Raw genomic sequence first — 18414 nt, forward strand, 5'->3', positions numbered from 1 at the left:
TGCCCGGCTGTAACTATACACAGGTCTCACCTTACTGACCAGGATACACAATAACCACCTGCCCGGCTGGTATATACACAGGTCTCACCTTACTGACCAGGATACACAATAACCACCTGCCCGGCTGGTATATACACAGGTCTCACCTTACTGACCAGGATACACAATAACCACCTACCCGGCTGTAACTATACACAGGTCTCACCTTACTGACCAGGATACACAATAACCTCCTGCCCGGCTGGTATATACACAGGTCTCACCTTACTGACCAGGATACACAATAACCTCCTGCCCGGCTGGCATATACACAGGTCTCACCTTACTGACCAGGATACACAATAACCTCCTGCCCGGCTGTAACTATACACAGGTCTCACCTTACTGACCAGGATACACAATAACCACCTGCCCGGCTGTAACTATACACAGGTCTCACCTTACTGACCAGGATACACAATAACCTCCTGCCCGGCTGGCATATACACAGGTCTCACCTTACTGACCAGGATACACAATAACCTCCTGCCCGGCTGTAACTATACACAGGTCTCACCTTACTGACCAGGATACACAATAACCACCTACCCGGCTGTAACTATACACAGGTCTCACCTTACTGACCAGGATACACAATAACCACCTGCCCGGCTGTAACTATACACAGGTCTCACCTTACTGAGACCAGGATACACAATAACCACCTGCCCAGCTGGGCTCTATACACAGGTCTCACCTTACTGAGCAGACATGAATAGATGAGAGTGGTGTGTGACCAGGTCAGTGGCCTCCAGGCTCTCAGCCGCCTCTTCTGTGCTGGAGCGATTACTCCTACTCACACCTGTGTGCAAGATGTGTACTGGAGGGGGAGGGAATGGCCGATCCCACTACCAAACCTGCCCACCATTCCAGTAACATCCAGCCCGATAACACTAAAGAACAGGTCAGCAGCACAGCTCTGCTCAACTACACAGCATTCCCGGAGTTTACCTTCTCATCCCAGCCAGCAGCCTGTACACCTCCCAGTACCTGACCACATATCCCCCCAGTACCTGACCACTCACCTGTCCACATATCCCCCCAGTACCTGACCACTCACCTGTCCACTTATCCCCCTCCAGTACCTGACCTTTCACCTGTCCACATATCCCCCTCCAGTACCTGATCACTCACCTGTCCACATATCCCCCTCCAGTACCTGACCACATACCCCCCCAGTAACTGACCACTCACCTGTCCACATATCCCCCAGTACCTGTCCACTCACCTGTCCACATATCCCCCAGTACCTGACCACTCACCTGACCACATATCCCCCCAGTACCTGACCACTCACCTGTCCACATATCCCCCCAGTACCTGACCACTCACCTGTCCACATATCCCCCTCCAGTACCTGACCACTCACCTGTCCACATATCCCCCTCCAGTACCTGACCACTCACCTGTCCACATACCCCCTAGTACCTGACCACTCACCTGTCCACATATCCCCAGTACCTGATCACTCATCTGTCCACATATCCCCCCAGTACCTGACCACTCACCTGTCCACATACCCCCTAGTACCTGACCACTCACCTGTCCACATATCCCCAAGTACCTGACCACTCACCTGTCCACATATCCCCAGTACCTGACCACTCACCTGCCCACATATCCCCCAGTACCTGACTACTCACCTGTCCACATATCCCGCACAGTACCTGACCACTCACCTGTCCACATATCCCCCAGTACCTGACCACATATCCCCCCACTATCTGACCACTCACCTGTCCACATATCCCCCAGTACCTGACCACTCACCTGTCCACATACCCCCTAGTACCTGACCACTCACCTGTCCACATATCCCCAGTACCTGACCACTCACCTGTCCACATATCCCCCAGTACCTGACCACTCACCTGCCCACATATCCCCCAGTACCTGACCACTCACCTGTCCACATATCCCCCAGTACCTGACCACTCACCTGTCCACATATCCCTAGTACCTGACCACTCTCCTGTCCACATATCCCCCAGTACCTGACCACTCACCTGTCCACATATCCCTCAGTACCTGACCACTCACCTGTCCACATATCCCCCAGTACCTGACCACTCACCTGTCCACATATCCCTCAGTACCTGACCACTCACCTGTCCACATATTCCCCTCCAGTACCTGACCACTCACCTGTCCACATATCCCTAGTACCTGACCACTCTCCTGTCCACATATCTCCCAGTACCTGACCACTCACCTGTCCACATATCCCTAGTACCTGACCACTCTCCTGGTCACATATCCCCCAGTACCTGACCACTCACCTGTCCACATATCCCTAGTACCTGACCACTCTCCTGTCCACATATCTCCCAGTACCTGACCACTCACCTGTCCACATATCCCTAGTACCTGACCACTCTCCTGGTCACATATCCCCCAGTACCTGACCACTCACCTGTCCACATATCCCCCAGTACCTGACCACTCACCTGTCCACATATCCCCCAGTACCTGACCACTCACCTGTCCACATATCCCTAGTACCTGACCACTCTCCTGTCCACATATCCCCCAGTACCTGACCACTCACCTGTCCACATATCCCTAGTACCTGACCACTCTCCTGTCCACATATCCCCCAGTACCTGACCACTCACCTGTCCACATATCCCTCAGTACCTGACCACATATCCCCCAGTACCTGACCACTCACCTGTCCACATATTCCCCTCCAGTACCTGACCACTCACCTGTCCACATATCCCCCAGTACCTGACCACTCACCTGTCCACATATCCCCCAGTACCTGACCACTCACCTGTCCACATATCCCCCAGTACCTGACCACTCACCTGTCCACATATCCCTAGTACCTGACCACTCACCTGTCCACATATCCCCCAGTACCTGACCACTCACCTGTCCACATATCCCCCAGTACCTGACCACTCACCTGTCCACAACACCCACACAGTACACAGCTTACACTTCTTTATGATGGTGTTTGGGTTGTTACGTGTTATGTCGCTGTCTCCTCTATAGGTTCCTAAGGATTTCAGTGTGCGGCTGAACACCACTTCATTCGGGGTGCTGATCCCTCAGGTGAGGATCCTCTCTATGCTTCCCTCAGATAAATATAATATAATATACCATACTGTGTTCACACAAACATCTATTTGTGTCCTAGTTATTGAAGATGTACCCGGATATGCTGATGAAGCTGCGGATATCATCCACCTCAGCTCCGTCCTTGGACATCAGGCCCGGAAATGTAACTATTTCACCAAAACTAGATATCCAGGCCTATGTCATCTTACCCAACACCTCCCTGGCTCCTGCCTTCCTGCTTAACCTGGTGAGTATATACTGTCAGCTATATGCTATCAGGTCTAGATGGTATTACATCCTGTATATAAGGTATTATATTATACATTGTATTATATCATTGTATATCCTGTATATATAAGTTATTAAACATGGTATATCCAGGCTATAGACCATGTGGGGCATATCCAGGGTTATATGGAAGTTCTATTCTGATGTTTAGTCTTCCCCTTTCCTTCCTTAGACGACCACCGCTCTGGCCAAAGTGGCTGTTAATGCCGGGAGGATTGTTGGTAACCTGGAGCTCAACAGGTAAGTATACCCCCCCCCCCCCATAAACTCGTATTGCTTCTTATCTCATCCCTGAGCCACTACAAGTCGTAGCTGATTATTCAGGATGAATGTGTTTACCAGGGAGGGGGGAGATGCTTCATAACAGGAGAAGGAAGCAATTTTTTCTGATAAGATATATTACAAAGGTTCTTATATTTCCTTCTGTGATTAAAGAGGATGTACCACCTGGTACATCCTCTTTAACCTGAACTCACGGATCTATCGGTGTCGACACGGGAAAGCCGATTCCGCGGCCCGCTGAAGCACTGGAGGTTGGCCGGCCCGGGAATTCCCCCCTGTATAACGCGGCTCGCTTAGAATGAATGGAGCCGCGTCATACAGGGAAGGGAATTCCCTCCCACTGGGGGCGGCCCGGCCTGCCTCCAGTGCTTCAGCACCGGCCGGTACCGCTGGATCGAACGGCGCCGTGCATGGGAACCGGGCCTTGGTCCGAAAAATGGACTGCGGCACCGGCTTCCCCATGCCGGCACCGATCGATCCGTGGGTTCAGGTTAAAGAGGATGTACCAGGTGGTAATTCTTATTTGCCTATTTAAGGAAATTATTTGAGGAAGCACCTGTGGTAACTCCCAATGCACCAACAATAATATCTCCTTTACAACTCTGATCTTGTGTCTTGGTTTTGTTTCTAGAGTGCAAATGGATCTGAAACACTCTGACGTTGGACCTTTCTCTGTAAGTAGCTCACAATGATTGGGGTTTTTTTTTGCACTGAACCTGGAAGCAGTGAAATACCAGGTGAATGCCTGGAGAGGGCAGCACAAGCTCTCCCTCCATCTCCCTGTTCCAAAAATCCATTTAATATGTGGTCCTACTTCTCAGGATGATTTGTATATATGAGGCCTGTCTGCTATTCCACCTATCTATCTGGGAATATTAACTGTGTTATGCACTACGCATCACCTGCACAGAATGGAGGTGGTGGGGGGTAATATTTCTGGTCGGTAACGTCACCTGTGAGAGACAGAACCTATAGAACATTCCTACATTACACAGCCAAGCTTTAAAATAGTGTTAAGAGGTAACCATTAGAAATAAGTGAACTTTGCCATAAAGTGATTCTGTCCCTGGGGTGCCATGTCTCTGCCCCTCCTGTGTCTCTGCCCCTCCTGTGTCTCTGCTTCTCCTGTGTCTCTGGTTCTCCTGTGTCTCTGGTTCTCCTGTGTCTGCCCCTCCTGTGTCTCTGCTGTCCCTCCTGTGTCTTTGCTCCTCCTGTGTCTGCCCCTCCTGTGTCTCTGCTGCCCCTCCTGTGTCTTTGCTCCTCCTGTGTCTCTGCTGCCCCTCCTGTGTCTCTGCTGCCCCTCCTGTGTCTCTGCTGCCCCTCCTGTGTCTCTGCTGCCCCTCCTGTGTCTCTGCTGCCCCTCCTGTGTCTTTGCTCCTCCTGTGTCTGCCCCTCCTGTGTCTGTCCCTCCTGTGTCTCTGCTTCTCCTGTGTCTCTGCTGCTTCTCCTGTGTCTCTGGTTCTCCTGTGTCTTTGCTCCTCCTGTGTCTGCCCCTCCTGTGTCTGCCCCTCCTGTGTCTTTGCTCCTCCTGTGTCTGCCCCTCCTGTGTCTTTGCTCCTCCTGTGTCTCTGCTGCTTCTCCTGTGTCTCTGGTTCTCCTGTGTCTTTGCTCCTCCTGTGTTTGCCCCTCCTGTGTCTCTGCTGTCACTCCTGTGTCTCTGCTGCCCCTCCTGTGTCTCTGCTGCCACTCCTGTGTCTCTGCTGCTTCTCCTGTGTCTCTGCTGCTTCTCCTGTGTCTCTGCTGTCACTCCTGTGTCTTTGCTGCTCCTGTGTCTCTGCTGTCACTCCTGTGTCTTTGCTGCTCCTGTGTCTCTGCTGCCTCTCCTGTGTCTTTGCTGCTCCTGTGTCTCTGCTGCCTCTCCTGTCTGTTTGCCCCTTCTGTGTCTCTGCTGCCCCTCCTGTGTCTCTGCTGCCCCTCCTGTGTCTCTGCTGCCCCTCCTGTGTCTCTGCTGCCCCTCCTGTGTCTCTGCTGCCCCTCCTGTGTCTCTGCTGCCCCTCCTGTGTCTCTGCTGTCACTCCTGTGTCTTTGCTGCTCCTGTGTCTCTGCTGCCTCTCCTGTCTGTTTGCCCCTCCTGTGTCTCCGCTGCCTCTCCGGTGTCTCTGCCCCTCTGTGGTGTAGCCCCGGTGTGAGGCGCGACCAGTTACTTGCTAGATTATACTGTGTGACTCCAGTAGTGTAGTGAGTGGTCGAGATATAGCTCAGCCAGGTGTTATACTGTCGTGACGCCAGTGCCGGTTGGGCACACAGGTATGATGGCACACCTGCTTTTATTTTAGTGAGGCTAGCTATACCCTTTCCCCTGTGGTCAGTGACCTGCCAGGCTGTTTGGGGGTCCCTTGGGAGCTTATCACGATGGTCCGGAGTTGTGATGCACCCGGACTGTTGGTACCACCACCCACAGAAAGGGGAGATGACCCAAGGAAAGTGTAATTGCTGTGTAGGTGCTTGGATAAGAATCACAGAGTCACGTTACAATAAATAAACTCTTCTTTACTGCAGGAATATTTGTTACAGTGATACACAATAGGCTTTTGACTTGATAATAACTTTAGACCTTAGTGACTGGATCTTTGCTGAGAGCTTGCAAAGGACTACAACCGTGCTGAGTGCACGTGAGTTGCGTGCTGAGAGGTAGAAGAGGTTCAGAGAAGTAGAGAGGAGGATGTCGAGAGAGTCCCAACCCAAATTAGTACTGTGCTGTGCCGGAACTTGAGAAGTAGAATAAGTAGAAATACTTGTGCCCGTGTTTTGACTCTTTGGTCTTTGCACCACCAATTGCCCACCAGTGTCGGGCAACCCGTCCTAGAGTGTTACACAAGCCCCAAACCTTGTTACCTGGGATGAGCAGAGTGGTTAAAGTTTCCTGGTGACATGCAGGCTGCGAGATAGAGTACGTAGGCTTCTAGCAACTTTGTTCTATCCGGATCAGTTCCTCTTTCTTCAGGATACTGTCCTGCACTTTTAGACTCGTTCTCGGCATGGGCTGGGATGATCCCTGACTTGATCTCTCTAAGTGTGCGTTCAGCACTGCATAGTGTGTGGAAGTGCTGCTCTCAAGAAAAGAGTGTTCGTGTCCCATGTGTGTGCTTCCACTACCACACCTCTGACTACACTGGACACTGACTAGTTGAGTCCTCTAACAGAGCACCTGGTATAGGCCAGGGCCCAGCTTGACCGCTGTATGGACCGTTCTGACTTGCGTCCGTCCTCTACAGAAACCAGACTAAGACTCCAGAAAGGTGTGGATACACTTCCTCTCCCCATGTGACAATTTCCTACAGTATATGTAACATGTGCTCTGAGTGGGTGAGAAGAGAGTGAAAGAGAAGGATAGAGATAGGGAGATAAGAGAAAGAGCTCCAATTGGTGCTCAGACCACAGAAACAATAACCCTTTGAGCGCTACAGCGGTGCAATACTTATACAGTATATATACTAGCGACATCTAATGGCAAAACTTAGATAACACTTCAATATCACTAATACTAATTACAGACTTTTGCGAGGGGTGTAAAGACAGGTAACATACGTGGTGGGACACCACACCTCCTGTGTCTCTGCTGTCCCTCCTGTGTCTCTGCTGCCTCTCCTGTGTCTCTTCCCCTCCTGTGTCTCTGACTCTCCTATGTCTCTGCTGCCCCTCCTGTGTCTGTGTCTCAATTGTGTCTCTCCAGTGTCTCTGTGTTACGACCGATAATCGCCCTGTGTAATAGAAAGCAGCGATCAGACGACATGAATGATGTCGGCTGATCATTGTCGTTGTTTGTCTTTCAACATGTTGAAAGACAAACGACTGTAATAGCAGCGATCTGCTGCCCTCGCTCCGTGGAACAGGAGGCAGCAGAACACCGCTCTCCTCTATGGGCTGCTTCCCCGCCGCCAACCCCCCCCCCCCCTGGCTCTCACCCACTCGCTGCCAACATGTGTAATAGCGCCGGCAGCGAGCAGGGAACGAGGAGCAAGTGAGGGCTGACAGGGCTTGTTTGCTCCTCTATGTTAGGGAGTCTGTGCATTGGTTTATACTTGAAGGAGTGTAAAGGTTATTAATGGTAGACCCCAAGAGCCAGGCACAGCATTGGTCTATCCTCATTTTGCTGTAAATAATGATTTATTGTACCGGGTAAAAAAAACGCCAACAGAGGTGGTTGAGCAGCTGGTTGTACCCCGGTCTCATGGACGCCTGGTTTTAGAATTGGCTCATTCACATGTGCTGGGTGGGCACTTAGGGGTGGACAAAACCAAAAAGCGAGTGGAGCAGAACTTTTTCTGGCCAGGTATTTATAAAGCGGTAGAAGAATTTTGCCAATCATGTCCAGAGTTCCAAATTAGTGCCCCAAAACCTCATTTCCGGAGCCCGTTATTACCCCTACCGATAATCGAAGTTCCGTTTGAACGGATCAGTATGGATTTGTTTAGGCCCCTCCCTAAATCAGCCAGAGGTCACCAGCATATTTTAGTGGTCGTGGACTATGCTACTCGCTAGCCAGAGACCATTCCTCTTAGGAATACCTCATCTAAAATGATAGCGAAAGAGCTGTTTTACATGTTTACCCGAACGGGGAACCCAAAAGAGATCCTAACTGACCAGGGCACACCGTTCATGTCCAAAGTGACCAAAGAGCTATGTTGTCTTCTAAAAATTAAACATTTGCGAACCTCTGTGTACCGTCCCCAGACGGATGGACTTGTAGAGCGATTCAATAAAACCTTGAAGTCCATGCTTAAAAAGGTGGTGGATAAGGATGGGAAGGACTGGGACCACCTAATACCTTACCTGATGTTCTCAATACGGGAAGTTCCACAGGCATCCACTGGCTTCTCCCCATTCGAGCTTCTATATGGCCGACATCCCAGAGGTCTCCTGGACATAGCAAAAGAGACCTGGGAGCAAGAAAATACACCATACCGAAGTGTAATCGAACACATAGCTGAGATGCAAGATAGAATTGCGGCAGTCATGCCAATCATCAAGGAGAACCTGCAGCAAGCTCAGGAAATACAGGCCAGGGTTTATAATAGGTCAGCAAGGGTCAGAACCTTTCAGCCAGGTGACCGGGTGTTGGTGCTAGTACCAACAATAGAGAGTAAATTTCTGGCAAAATGGCAAGGTCCCTATGAAATCCAAGAGAGGGTGGGCGAGGTAAACTACAAGGTATACCAGCCAGGAAAAAGAAAACCTTACCAAATCTATCATGTTAACCTAATCAAACCCTGGAAAGATCGAGAAAGTCTTCTGGCCATAAGTAAGCCTACAAGCCTATCAAGCTCAGAGCCACCGGCTGTCCATGTCTCAGAATCCTTGTCTGACATCCAGAAGAAAGAGGTTAGGCAGTTCTTACAAAAGAACAGACGAATCTTCTCTGAAATGCCGGGCCGAACTTCGGTCATAAAACACGACATAATTACTGAACCAGGTCAGAAGGTAAGGATGAAACCGTATCGAGTGCCAGAAGCCCAAAGTGATTTCAGAAGAGGTGAGAAATATGTTAGCTTTAGGGGTAATTGAGAGGTCGCAAAGTGTTTGGTCCAGCCCCATAGTGATCATCCCCAAACCGGATGGCACCTTACGCTTCTGTAACAATTTTTGCAAATTAAATGAAATATCAAAATTCGATGCCTATCCTAAGCCCGGGGTCGATGAACTTATTGAGAGATTAGGGCCTGACAGATATATAACCACACTGGATCTTACCAAGGGCTACTGGCAAGTGCCACTCACAGACCAGGCCAAGGAGAAAACAGCATTTTCCACACCAGAAGGACACTTTCACTTTCGTTGTTCTTCCTTTTGATCTACATGGCGCGCCGGCAACCTTCCAGAGATTGATGGACCTCACACTGCGGACCCATAAAGGAATACGCAGCCGCCTATCTGGGTGATTTGGTCATCTATAGTTCAGACTGCACGCTGTCTTGGATTCAATATGGTAGGCGGGCTTAACAGCAAATCCCAAGAAATGTGCGATAGGGCTAGAGGAGGCTCGCTACCTTGGGTATGATATTGGAAGAGGTGTCATCAAACCCCAAATTGATGAGAGAGGCCATTAAGAACTGGCCTCAACCAGTCTCCAAAAAGCAAGTCAGAGCCTTCTTGGGAATAGGCGGATACTACAGGAGGTTTGTTCCAGGTTTTGCCACAATCGCCGCCCCTCTCACTGACCTCACAAAAGGGACAAAATCTACTATGGTAAAGTGGAGCCAAGAAGCCGAACAAGCCTTCCAGAAACTGAAGGAAGTAAGAGACCAATCTTAGCTGCTCCTAACTTCAGGAAAGAATTTGTGGTTCAGGCTGATGCCTCTGAAGTGGGCTTAGGAGCTGTCCTGTCCCAGCTGACTAATGGGGAAGAACATCCCATAGTGTATCTTAGCAGGAAGTTGTCGGCAGCTGAAAAAAACTATTCCATAGTGGAAAGAGAATGCCTGGCGCTAAAGTGGGCCATTGAGTCACTCCGTTACTACTTAGTAGGGAGACAGTTCAGGATAGTCATGGACCATTCTCCTCTAAAATGGATGGCCCAAAATAAAGGGAAAAATGCAAGAGTAACCAGATGGTTTCATGCGTTACAAGGCTTTAAATTTAGTGTTGAACATCACTGCGGTTCCCAACAAGCCAATGCAGACGCACTGTCGCGGGTCCACTGCCTCAGGGCACTAGGTGCTCCTCCCCACAGGTCTGAGCAGAGGGGAGGATATGTAAGACAGCAGCTGGGAAGGTCCTTAATGGAGTATATATTCCAGCTAGGTTCTTCAGATACATGTTACCGATGTTACCGAGATACCGGGCCTTGGTAAAGTAAGAACCGATAATTCAGCTGTGTAAGCTGCAGTAAGTGGGTGACACTTTTTTATAGTTAGTAGAGCTGTTTGTAGACAGCTGATCCAGGACGGTTCTTTCTGGGAGTAGTCAGTGTTGGGTGGGTGACTACTCCCCATGTTTGTCCAGCCTATATAGAGCCCGCTAGTCAGCTGGATGGTGGTGGGGGGGGGGGGGGGGGGCTGCTACACAAGGAAAAGGCTTTGTCTGCTGAGCTGCACACAGAACGTACCTGTGTCTCCTGCAAGGTTTTGTGTTTGTTTGCTATAGTGCTAGTGAGGGAACTAACACTGTTTAGGCAGTGCTCAGACCAGCAGGTTTTTATTTTACTGTTTATGTTATTTTGTACCTGTTTCCAGGGCCGCCAACAGGGCATTACTGGCAGTACAGGTGTGGGGGGCCCGGGTCTCCCACACACTTCACTTTTATGAGAAGCCTCTCTATGCAGGGAGAGGGGAGAGCTCCCACAGATCCAAGGGGCCCCTTTTACTTAACTAAAATCATTAGGCCCTCCTCCCCCCGGCACTGTCTGTGGACCGGGCTGCAGAATCCCCCCCTATATATGGATATATGGAATAGGTATATATGGAATCTGCATGTGTGTATCTGCATCTATGCTATGTGTCTGTGCAGAGGTATATATGGAATCTGCATGTGTGTATCTGCATCTATGCTATGTGTCTGTGTATATAGGTATATATGGAATCTGCATGTGTGTATCTGCATCTATGCTATGTGTCTGTGTATATAGGTGTATATATATATATATATATGTAATCTGCATGTGTGTATCTGCATCTATGCTATGTGTCTGTGCAGAGGTATATATGGAATCTGCATGTGTGTGTCTGCATCTATGCTATGTGTCTGTGTATATAGGTATATATGGAATCTGCATGTGTGTATCTGCATCTATGCTATGTGTCTGTGCAGAGGTATATATGGAATCTGCATGTGTGTATCTGCATCTATGCTATGTGTCTGTGTATATAGGTATATATGGAATCTGCATGTGTGTGTCTGCATCTATGCTATGTGTCTGTGTATATAGGTATATATGGAATCTGCATGTGTGTGTCTGCATCTATGCTATGTGTCTGTGTATATAGGTATATATGGAATCTGCATGTGTGTGTCTGCATCTATGCTATGTGTCTGTGTATATAGGTATATATGGAATCTGCATGTGTGTGTCTGCATCTATGCTATGTGTCTGTGTATATAGGTATATATGGGATCTGCATGTGTGTGTCTGCATCTATGCTATGTGTCTGTGTATATAGGTATATATATATATGCAGGGCCGCTTTAACCAGAGGGCACATGGTGCACGTGCACCGGGCCCACTGGTTAAAGGGGCCCCCCCGAGCAGGCCGGCCGTTGCTATGTGCGACCAATGCGGTCGCACAGGGCTCCGGCCACCAGCCTGTCAGGGGGGAGTGCCATGGATGGGTAATCTACTTACCCCTCCATGGCGCCCCCTACAGGCCCCCCCCGGCGTTCGCCGCTGCCCCCGCCCGCTGCTGCTGTGGCGCTTCAGCGCTGCAGCAGCAGCGACACTGACAGAGAGAGAGCCATTGGCTCCCTCCCTGTCAGTCACTCTTGTGGCCGCACTTCCTGCAGTCACAAGAGGCCGTACTCTCCCTCTAGCGCCCGACGTCACTGGAGCGTCGGCGCGAGGGTAAGGGGAGTGCAGCCTCTTGTGACCGCAGGAAGTGCGGCCACAGGAGGGAAGAGAAGAGGAACGCGAGGACCTAGGTGAGTAACAGTGTTTGTTTTTTTCAATGTTATATGGGAGGGGGAGCTATATACTATGGGGGGGGGCACAGGGGGCTATATACTATGGGGGGGGGGCACAGGGGGCTATATACTATTGGGGGGCACAGGGGGCTATATACTATTGGGGAGCACAGGGGGCTATATACTATGGGGGAGCACAGGGGAGCTATATACTATGGGGGGGGGCACAGGGTTCTATATACTATGGGGGGCACAGGGGGCTATATACTATGGGGGAGCACAGGGGAGCTATATAATACTGGGGAGCACAGGGGAGCTATATACTACTGGGGAGCACAGGGGGCTATATACTATGGGGGGCACAGGGGGCTATATACTATGGGGGAGGACAGGGGGCTATATACTATGGGGGAGCACAGAGGAGCTATATACTATGGGGGAGCACAGGGGGCTATATACTATGGGGGAGCACAGGGGGCTATATACTATGGGGGAGCACGGGGGCTATATACTACTGGGGAGCACAGGGGGCTATATACTACTGTGGAGCACAGGGGGCTATATACTATGGGGGAGCACAGGGGGCTATATACTATGGGGGAGCACAGGGGGCTATATACTATGGGGGGCACAGGGAGCTATATACTATGGGGGGGGGGCCACAGGGGGCTATATACTACTGGGGAGCACAGGGGGCTATATACTACTGGGGAGCACAGGGAGCTATATACAATGGGGGAGCACAGGGGGCTATATACTATGGGGGAGCACAGGGGGCTATATACTATGGGGGAGCACAGGGGAGCTATATACTATGGGGGAGCACAGGGGAGCTATATACTATGGGGGAGCTATATACTATGGGGGAGCACAGGGGAGCTATATACTATGGGGGAGCACAGGGGAGCTATATACTATGGGGGAGCACAGGGGAGCTATATACTATGGGGGAGCACAGGGGGGCTATATACTATGGGGGAGCACAGGGGGCTATATACTATTGGGGACCACAGGGGTCTATATACTATGGGGGAGCACAGAGGAGCTATATACTATGGGGGAGCACAGGGAGCTATATACTATGGGGGGGGGGCCACAGGGGGCTATATACTACTGGGGAGCACAGGGAGCTATATACTATGGGGGAGCACAGGGGAGCTATATACTATGGGGGAGCACAGGGGACTATATACTACTGGGGAGCACAGGGGTCTATATACTATGGGGAGCACAGGGAAGCTATATACTATGGGGGAGCACAGGGGAGCTATATACTATGGGGGAGCACAGGGGAGCTATATACTACTGGGGAGCACAGGGGAGCTATATACTACTGGGGAGCACAGGGGGCTATATACTACTGGGGAGCACAGGGGGCTATATACTATGGGGGAGCACAGGGGGCTATATACTATGAGGGAGCACAGGGGCTATATACTATGGGGGAGCACAGGGGAGCTATATACTATTGGGGAGCACAGGGGGCTATATACTATTGGGGAGCACAGGGGAGCTATATACTATTGGGGAGCACAGGGAGCTATATACTATTGAGGAGCACAGGGGTCTATATACTATGGGGGAGAGCACAGGGGGGCTATATATTATGGAGAGCACAGGGGGGCTATATACTATTGGGGAGAGCACAGGGGGCTATATACTATTGGGGGGAGCACAGGGGGCTATATACTATTTGGGGGGAGCACAGGGGGGCTATATACTATTGGGGGAGAGCACAGGGGGGCTATATACTATTGTGGGAGAGCATAGGGGTCTATATACTATTGGAGAGCACAGGGGGGCTATATACTATTGGTGGAGAGCACAGGGGTCTATATACTATGGGGGAGAGCACAGGGGGGCTATATACTATTGGGGAGAGCACAGGGGGCTATATACTATTTGGGGGGAGCACAGGGGGGCTATATACTATTGGGGGAGAGCACAGGGGGGCTATATACTATTGTGGGAGAGCATAGGGGTCTATATACTATTGGAGAGCACAGGGGGGCTATATACTATTGGTGGAGAGCACAGGGGGGCTATATACTATTGTGGGAGAGCACAGGGGGGCTATATACTATTGTGGGAGAGCACAGGGGGTCTATATACTATGGGGGAGAGCACAGGGGAGCTATATACTATGGGGGAGCACAGGGGGCTATATACTATTGGGGAGAGCACAGGGGCTATATACTATTGGGGGGAGCACAGGGGGGCTATATACTATTGGGGGAGAGCACAGGGGGGCTATATACTATTGTGGGAGAGCATAGGGGTCTATATACTATTGGAGAGCACAGGGGGGCTATATACTATTGGGGGAGAGCACAGGGGGGCTATATACTATTGGGGGAGAGCACAGGGGGGCTATATACTATTGTGGGTGAGCACAGGGGGCTATATACTATTGTGGGAGAGCATAGGGGTCTATATACTATTGGAGAGCACAGGGGGGCTATATACTATTGGTGGAGAGCACAGGGGGGCTATATACTATTGTGGGAGAGCACAGGGGGGCTATATACTATTGTGGGAGAGCACAGGGGGTCTATATACTATGGGGGAGAGCACAGGGGAGCTATATACTATGGGGGAGCACAGGGGGCTATATACTATTGGGGAGAGCACAGGGGCTATATACTATTGGGGGGAGCACAGGGGGGCTATATACTATTGGGGGAGAGCACAGGGGGGCTATATACTATTGTGGGAGAGCATAGGGGTCTATATACTATTGGAGAGCACAGGGGGGCTATATACTATTGGGGGAGAGCACAGGGGGGCTATATACTATTGGGGGAGAGCACAGGGGGGCTATATACTATTGTGGGAGAGCACAGGGGGGCCTATATATTACTGGGGAGAGTGCACAGGGGAGCTATATACTAATGGGGGAGCGCACAGGAGGGCTGTATATAACTGGAGGAGCACATGAGGGGCTATATACTACAGGGACACCTTAAAACTATGGAGGCACAGAGGGGTGTAACTATGTAGGGGTACAGAGGGGTGTAACTACTGTATAGGGGTACAAGGGACCTAACTACTCTATGTGTTGGAGCCTAAAATATTTGTCTGGCAGATTCTGGAGAGAAGATTCACAGCCAGGAGAAGACTTCAAGGTGGCCCAGGCTGGATGGAGAGAAAAAGAAAAGGTGACTGACTCTGATCGGAGAAGACGCCCCCGGTGAGTCACTGGATGTAACTGCACTCTGTTATAGGGTTGTAGTGTTAGGGGTCATGATGTGGCGGTATTATGTAATGGTATCATTGGTGATATCTTTCTGTTTTGTTTAGTGCAGTTTTTATGTAATATGTAATCACTGTATGGTGGAAATAGTGTTATAAGGAAACTACTGTATGTATTGGGGCTCTTGATACAGTGTGGGGGCAAATTCAGTACATTATACAATGTGCCGAAAGGGAAGGGGGGGCCCACTCTTGAGGGCTGTGCACTGGGCCCACCAATGTATTAAAACGGCCCTGTATATATGTAATCTGCATGTGTGTATCTGCATCTATGCTATGTGTCTGTGTATATAGGTATATATGGGATCTGCATGTGTGTGTCTGCATCTATGCTATGTGTCTGTGTATATAGGTATATATGGAATCTGCATGTGTGTATCTGCATCTATGCTATGTGTCTGTGCAGAGGTATATATGGAATCTGCATGTGTGTGTCTGCATCTATGCTATGTGTCTGTGTATATAGGTATATATGGAATCTGCATGTGTGTGTCTGCATCTATGCTATGTGTCTGTGTATATAGGTATATATGGAATCTGCATGTGTGTATCTGCATCTATGCTATGTGTCTGTGCAGAGGTATATATGGAATCTGCATGTGTGTGTCTGCATCTATGCTATGTGTCTGTGTATATAGGTATATATATATATATATATATATATATATATATGTAATCTGCATGTGTGTATCTGCATCTATGCTATGTGTCTGTGTAGAGGTATATATATATATATATATATATATATATATATGGAATCTGCATGTGTTTGTATCTGTGTAATTTCTCTATGTTGGTATATTTGTGTATCCTGTAATCTGCCTATATGTGTGTATACATGTATTGTGGATCTATATGTATCTGTGTGATGTGTGTACATACATGTGTGTATCTGCCTATTTGTACTGTATGGGTTTGTGCATCTATTGTCTATATACAGTATATTAAAGGAGAAGTCAGGCAAAACATTATTGTGATTATGATGTGTCAGTATTATTTGTGGAAAAAAACATGACATTTTTCAGCCATTCTTTTATAAAACAATAGTTATTTTTAAGGCTGAAAACATGACTTAATTGACTCGTAATGTAACACATATTATGGGCTTTAAATAGCCAAACGTATGTCCTGATTTTTTGGATGAATGTCTTTGGTAAGGTGGGGGCCCAGACAAGTTGGCATTATGGGGCCCTGGAATTCCTGATGGCGGCCCTGCCTGTTTCCATTGCACCTCCACTGCTGCCAATAAAACTACGGAGGTTACCGCATTTAGACTGCAACCTTGTCTGTGTCTCTCCATGAATGGACTTTGCCCCAGATCCCGGGGCTGAAACCATTACTATATATATATAGACACATACAGCCGAGAATACCATTATATATATATACAGCCCACCATACCATTATACATATATACAGCCCAGCATACCATGAGATATATACAGTGGTACCTTGGTTTAAGAGTAACTTGGATTAAGAGCATTTTGGTATAAGAGCTCACAGTTTTGCATTGCTTTGGTGTAAGAGCATTGCTTTGGTGTAAGAGCTCCCTGTACTGGGTGGGAGGGGGAGTGGGGGAGGGGCATGGTCTGCATAGTGGGGTCTACAGCCCTGTACTCTGACCCAGGAAGTCTCCCTCACCTTCCAAATCATAGCAGATCCACTTCAGGCTGGGGCTTACATCAGGGGACAGGACTGTGGGGGTAATCTCTCCATATCTGTAACCCCTCTCTCCCCGGACAGAGAGCGCTGCATGTATGTGCCCACATCTGCCCTGCTCATTCCTTCCTGCTCCCTGCAGTCTCTGTCCGCCCTTGTGTTTCCCATCCTCTCCATTACTGTACAGTAACTTATATATCACAGATTCTGCTGTTTCTGAATATTTGTTTCATCTGTTTTACATCTTATTCAGAATAATAAATCATTATTTTTGGGGTGTGGAACCAATTGTCTGCAGATCAGTGATTTCTTATGGGAAAATTTTCTTTGGTTTAAAGGGGTAGTGCGGCGCTAAACAATTATTCACTAAATAACACACATTACAAAGTTATACAACTTTGTAATGTATGTTATGTTAGTGAATGGCCCCCTTCCCCGTGTCCCCCCACCCACGCTAGACCCGGAAGTGTAATGCTCTATACTCACCCGATTTGTGTCGACCCCGGCCGCCATCTTGGGGACAATGATATCATGTTCGGGAGGCCACCCGAACTGCTCCGACCGTCCCGCATGCCGGCCCCCCTCTGCCGCATCATCAGCTGCTCAGCCGCGATTGGCTGAGCATAACTGTGCTCAGCCAATCGCGGCTGAGCAGCTGATGACCCCACAGAGGGGGCTGGCATGAAGGAGGGCTGGTGCGGACCGGCCGGCCTCCCGAAGACTACGTCATTGTCCCTCAAGATGGCGGCCAGGGTCGACACAAATTGGGTGAGTATAGAGCATTACACTTCCGGGTCTAGCATGGGTGGGAGGAAACACGGGGCCATTCACTAACATAACATACATTACAAAGTTGTATAACTTTGTAATGTGTGTTATTTAGTGAATAATTGTTTAGCGCCGCACTACCCCTTTAAGAGTGAATTTTGATTACAAGCACGGTCCCAGAACGAATTATGCTTGTAATCCAAGGAACCACTGTGTGTGTGTGTATATATCTATATATATATATAGCCCAGCATATGATTTTCTTTCCCTACTGCCTGTTGCATTGTTGACTCATTTTAAGTCTGTTTTAAGACACTTTACTATTGGTTCAATATACTCTTTTATATATACATCACCCAGGAGACCTGTGGAGAGAGATTACAGATTACTGACATACAATGACACGCCAGTGATCCACCACTGTCCACAGCTTTCCTGGGTGAAGTTAACCCTGTTAATAAGGAGAGAGTAGTGGCCATATTAAACATGTAATGTAATGTACAATGT

At 49.2% G+C, this 18414-nt stretch overlaps 1 protein-coding gene and 1 pseudogene across 1 annotated transcript in view; one reads left to right on the forward strand and one right to left on the reverse strand.

Annotated features, from left to right (window-relative positions):
• LOC138771925 (bactericidal permeability-increasing protein-like) overlaps nucleotides 1–18414 on the forward strand; it is a 50362-nt gene that overhangs the window by 21629 nt on the left and 10319 nt on the right. The window contains exons 6-9 of the mRNA XM_069951928.1: nucleotides 3040–3099; nucleotides 3185–3352; nucleotides 3566–3633; nucleotides 4307–4349. Coding sequence (XP_069808029.1) covers nucleotides 3040–3099; nucleotides 3185–3352; nucleotides 3566–3633; nucleotides 4307–4349 — 339 coding nt within the window. The remainder of the gene's footprint in view (nucleotides 1–3039; nucleotides 3100–3184; nucleotides 3353–3565; nucleotides 3634–4306; nucleotides 4350–18414) is intronic.
• LOC138773135 (U2 spliceosomal RNA) lies at nucleotides 4376–4512 on the reverse strand (annotated as a pseudogene).

The sequence above is a fragment of the Dendropsophus ebraccatus genome, chromosome 14 (genome assembly GCF_027789765.1).
Source record: "Dendropsophus ebraccatus isolate aDenEbr1 chromosome 14, aDenEbr1.pat, whole genome shotgun sequence".
Lineage (NCBI taxonomy): Eukaryota > Metazoa > Chordata > Amphibia > Anura > Hylidae > Dendropsophus > Dendropsophus ebraccatus.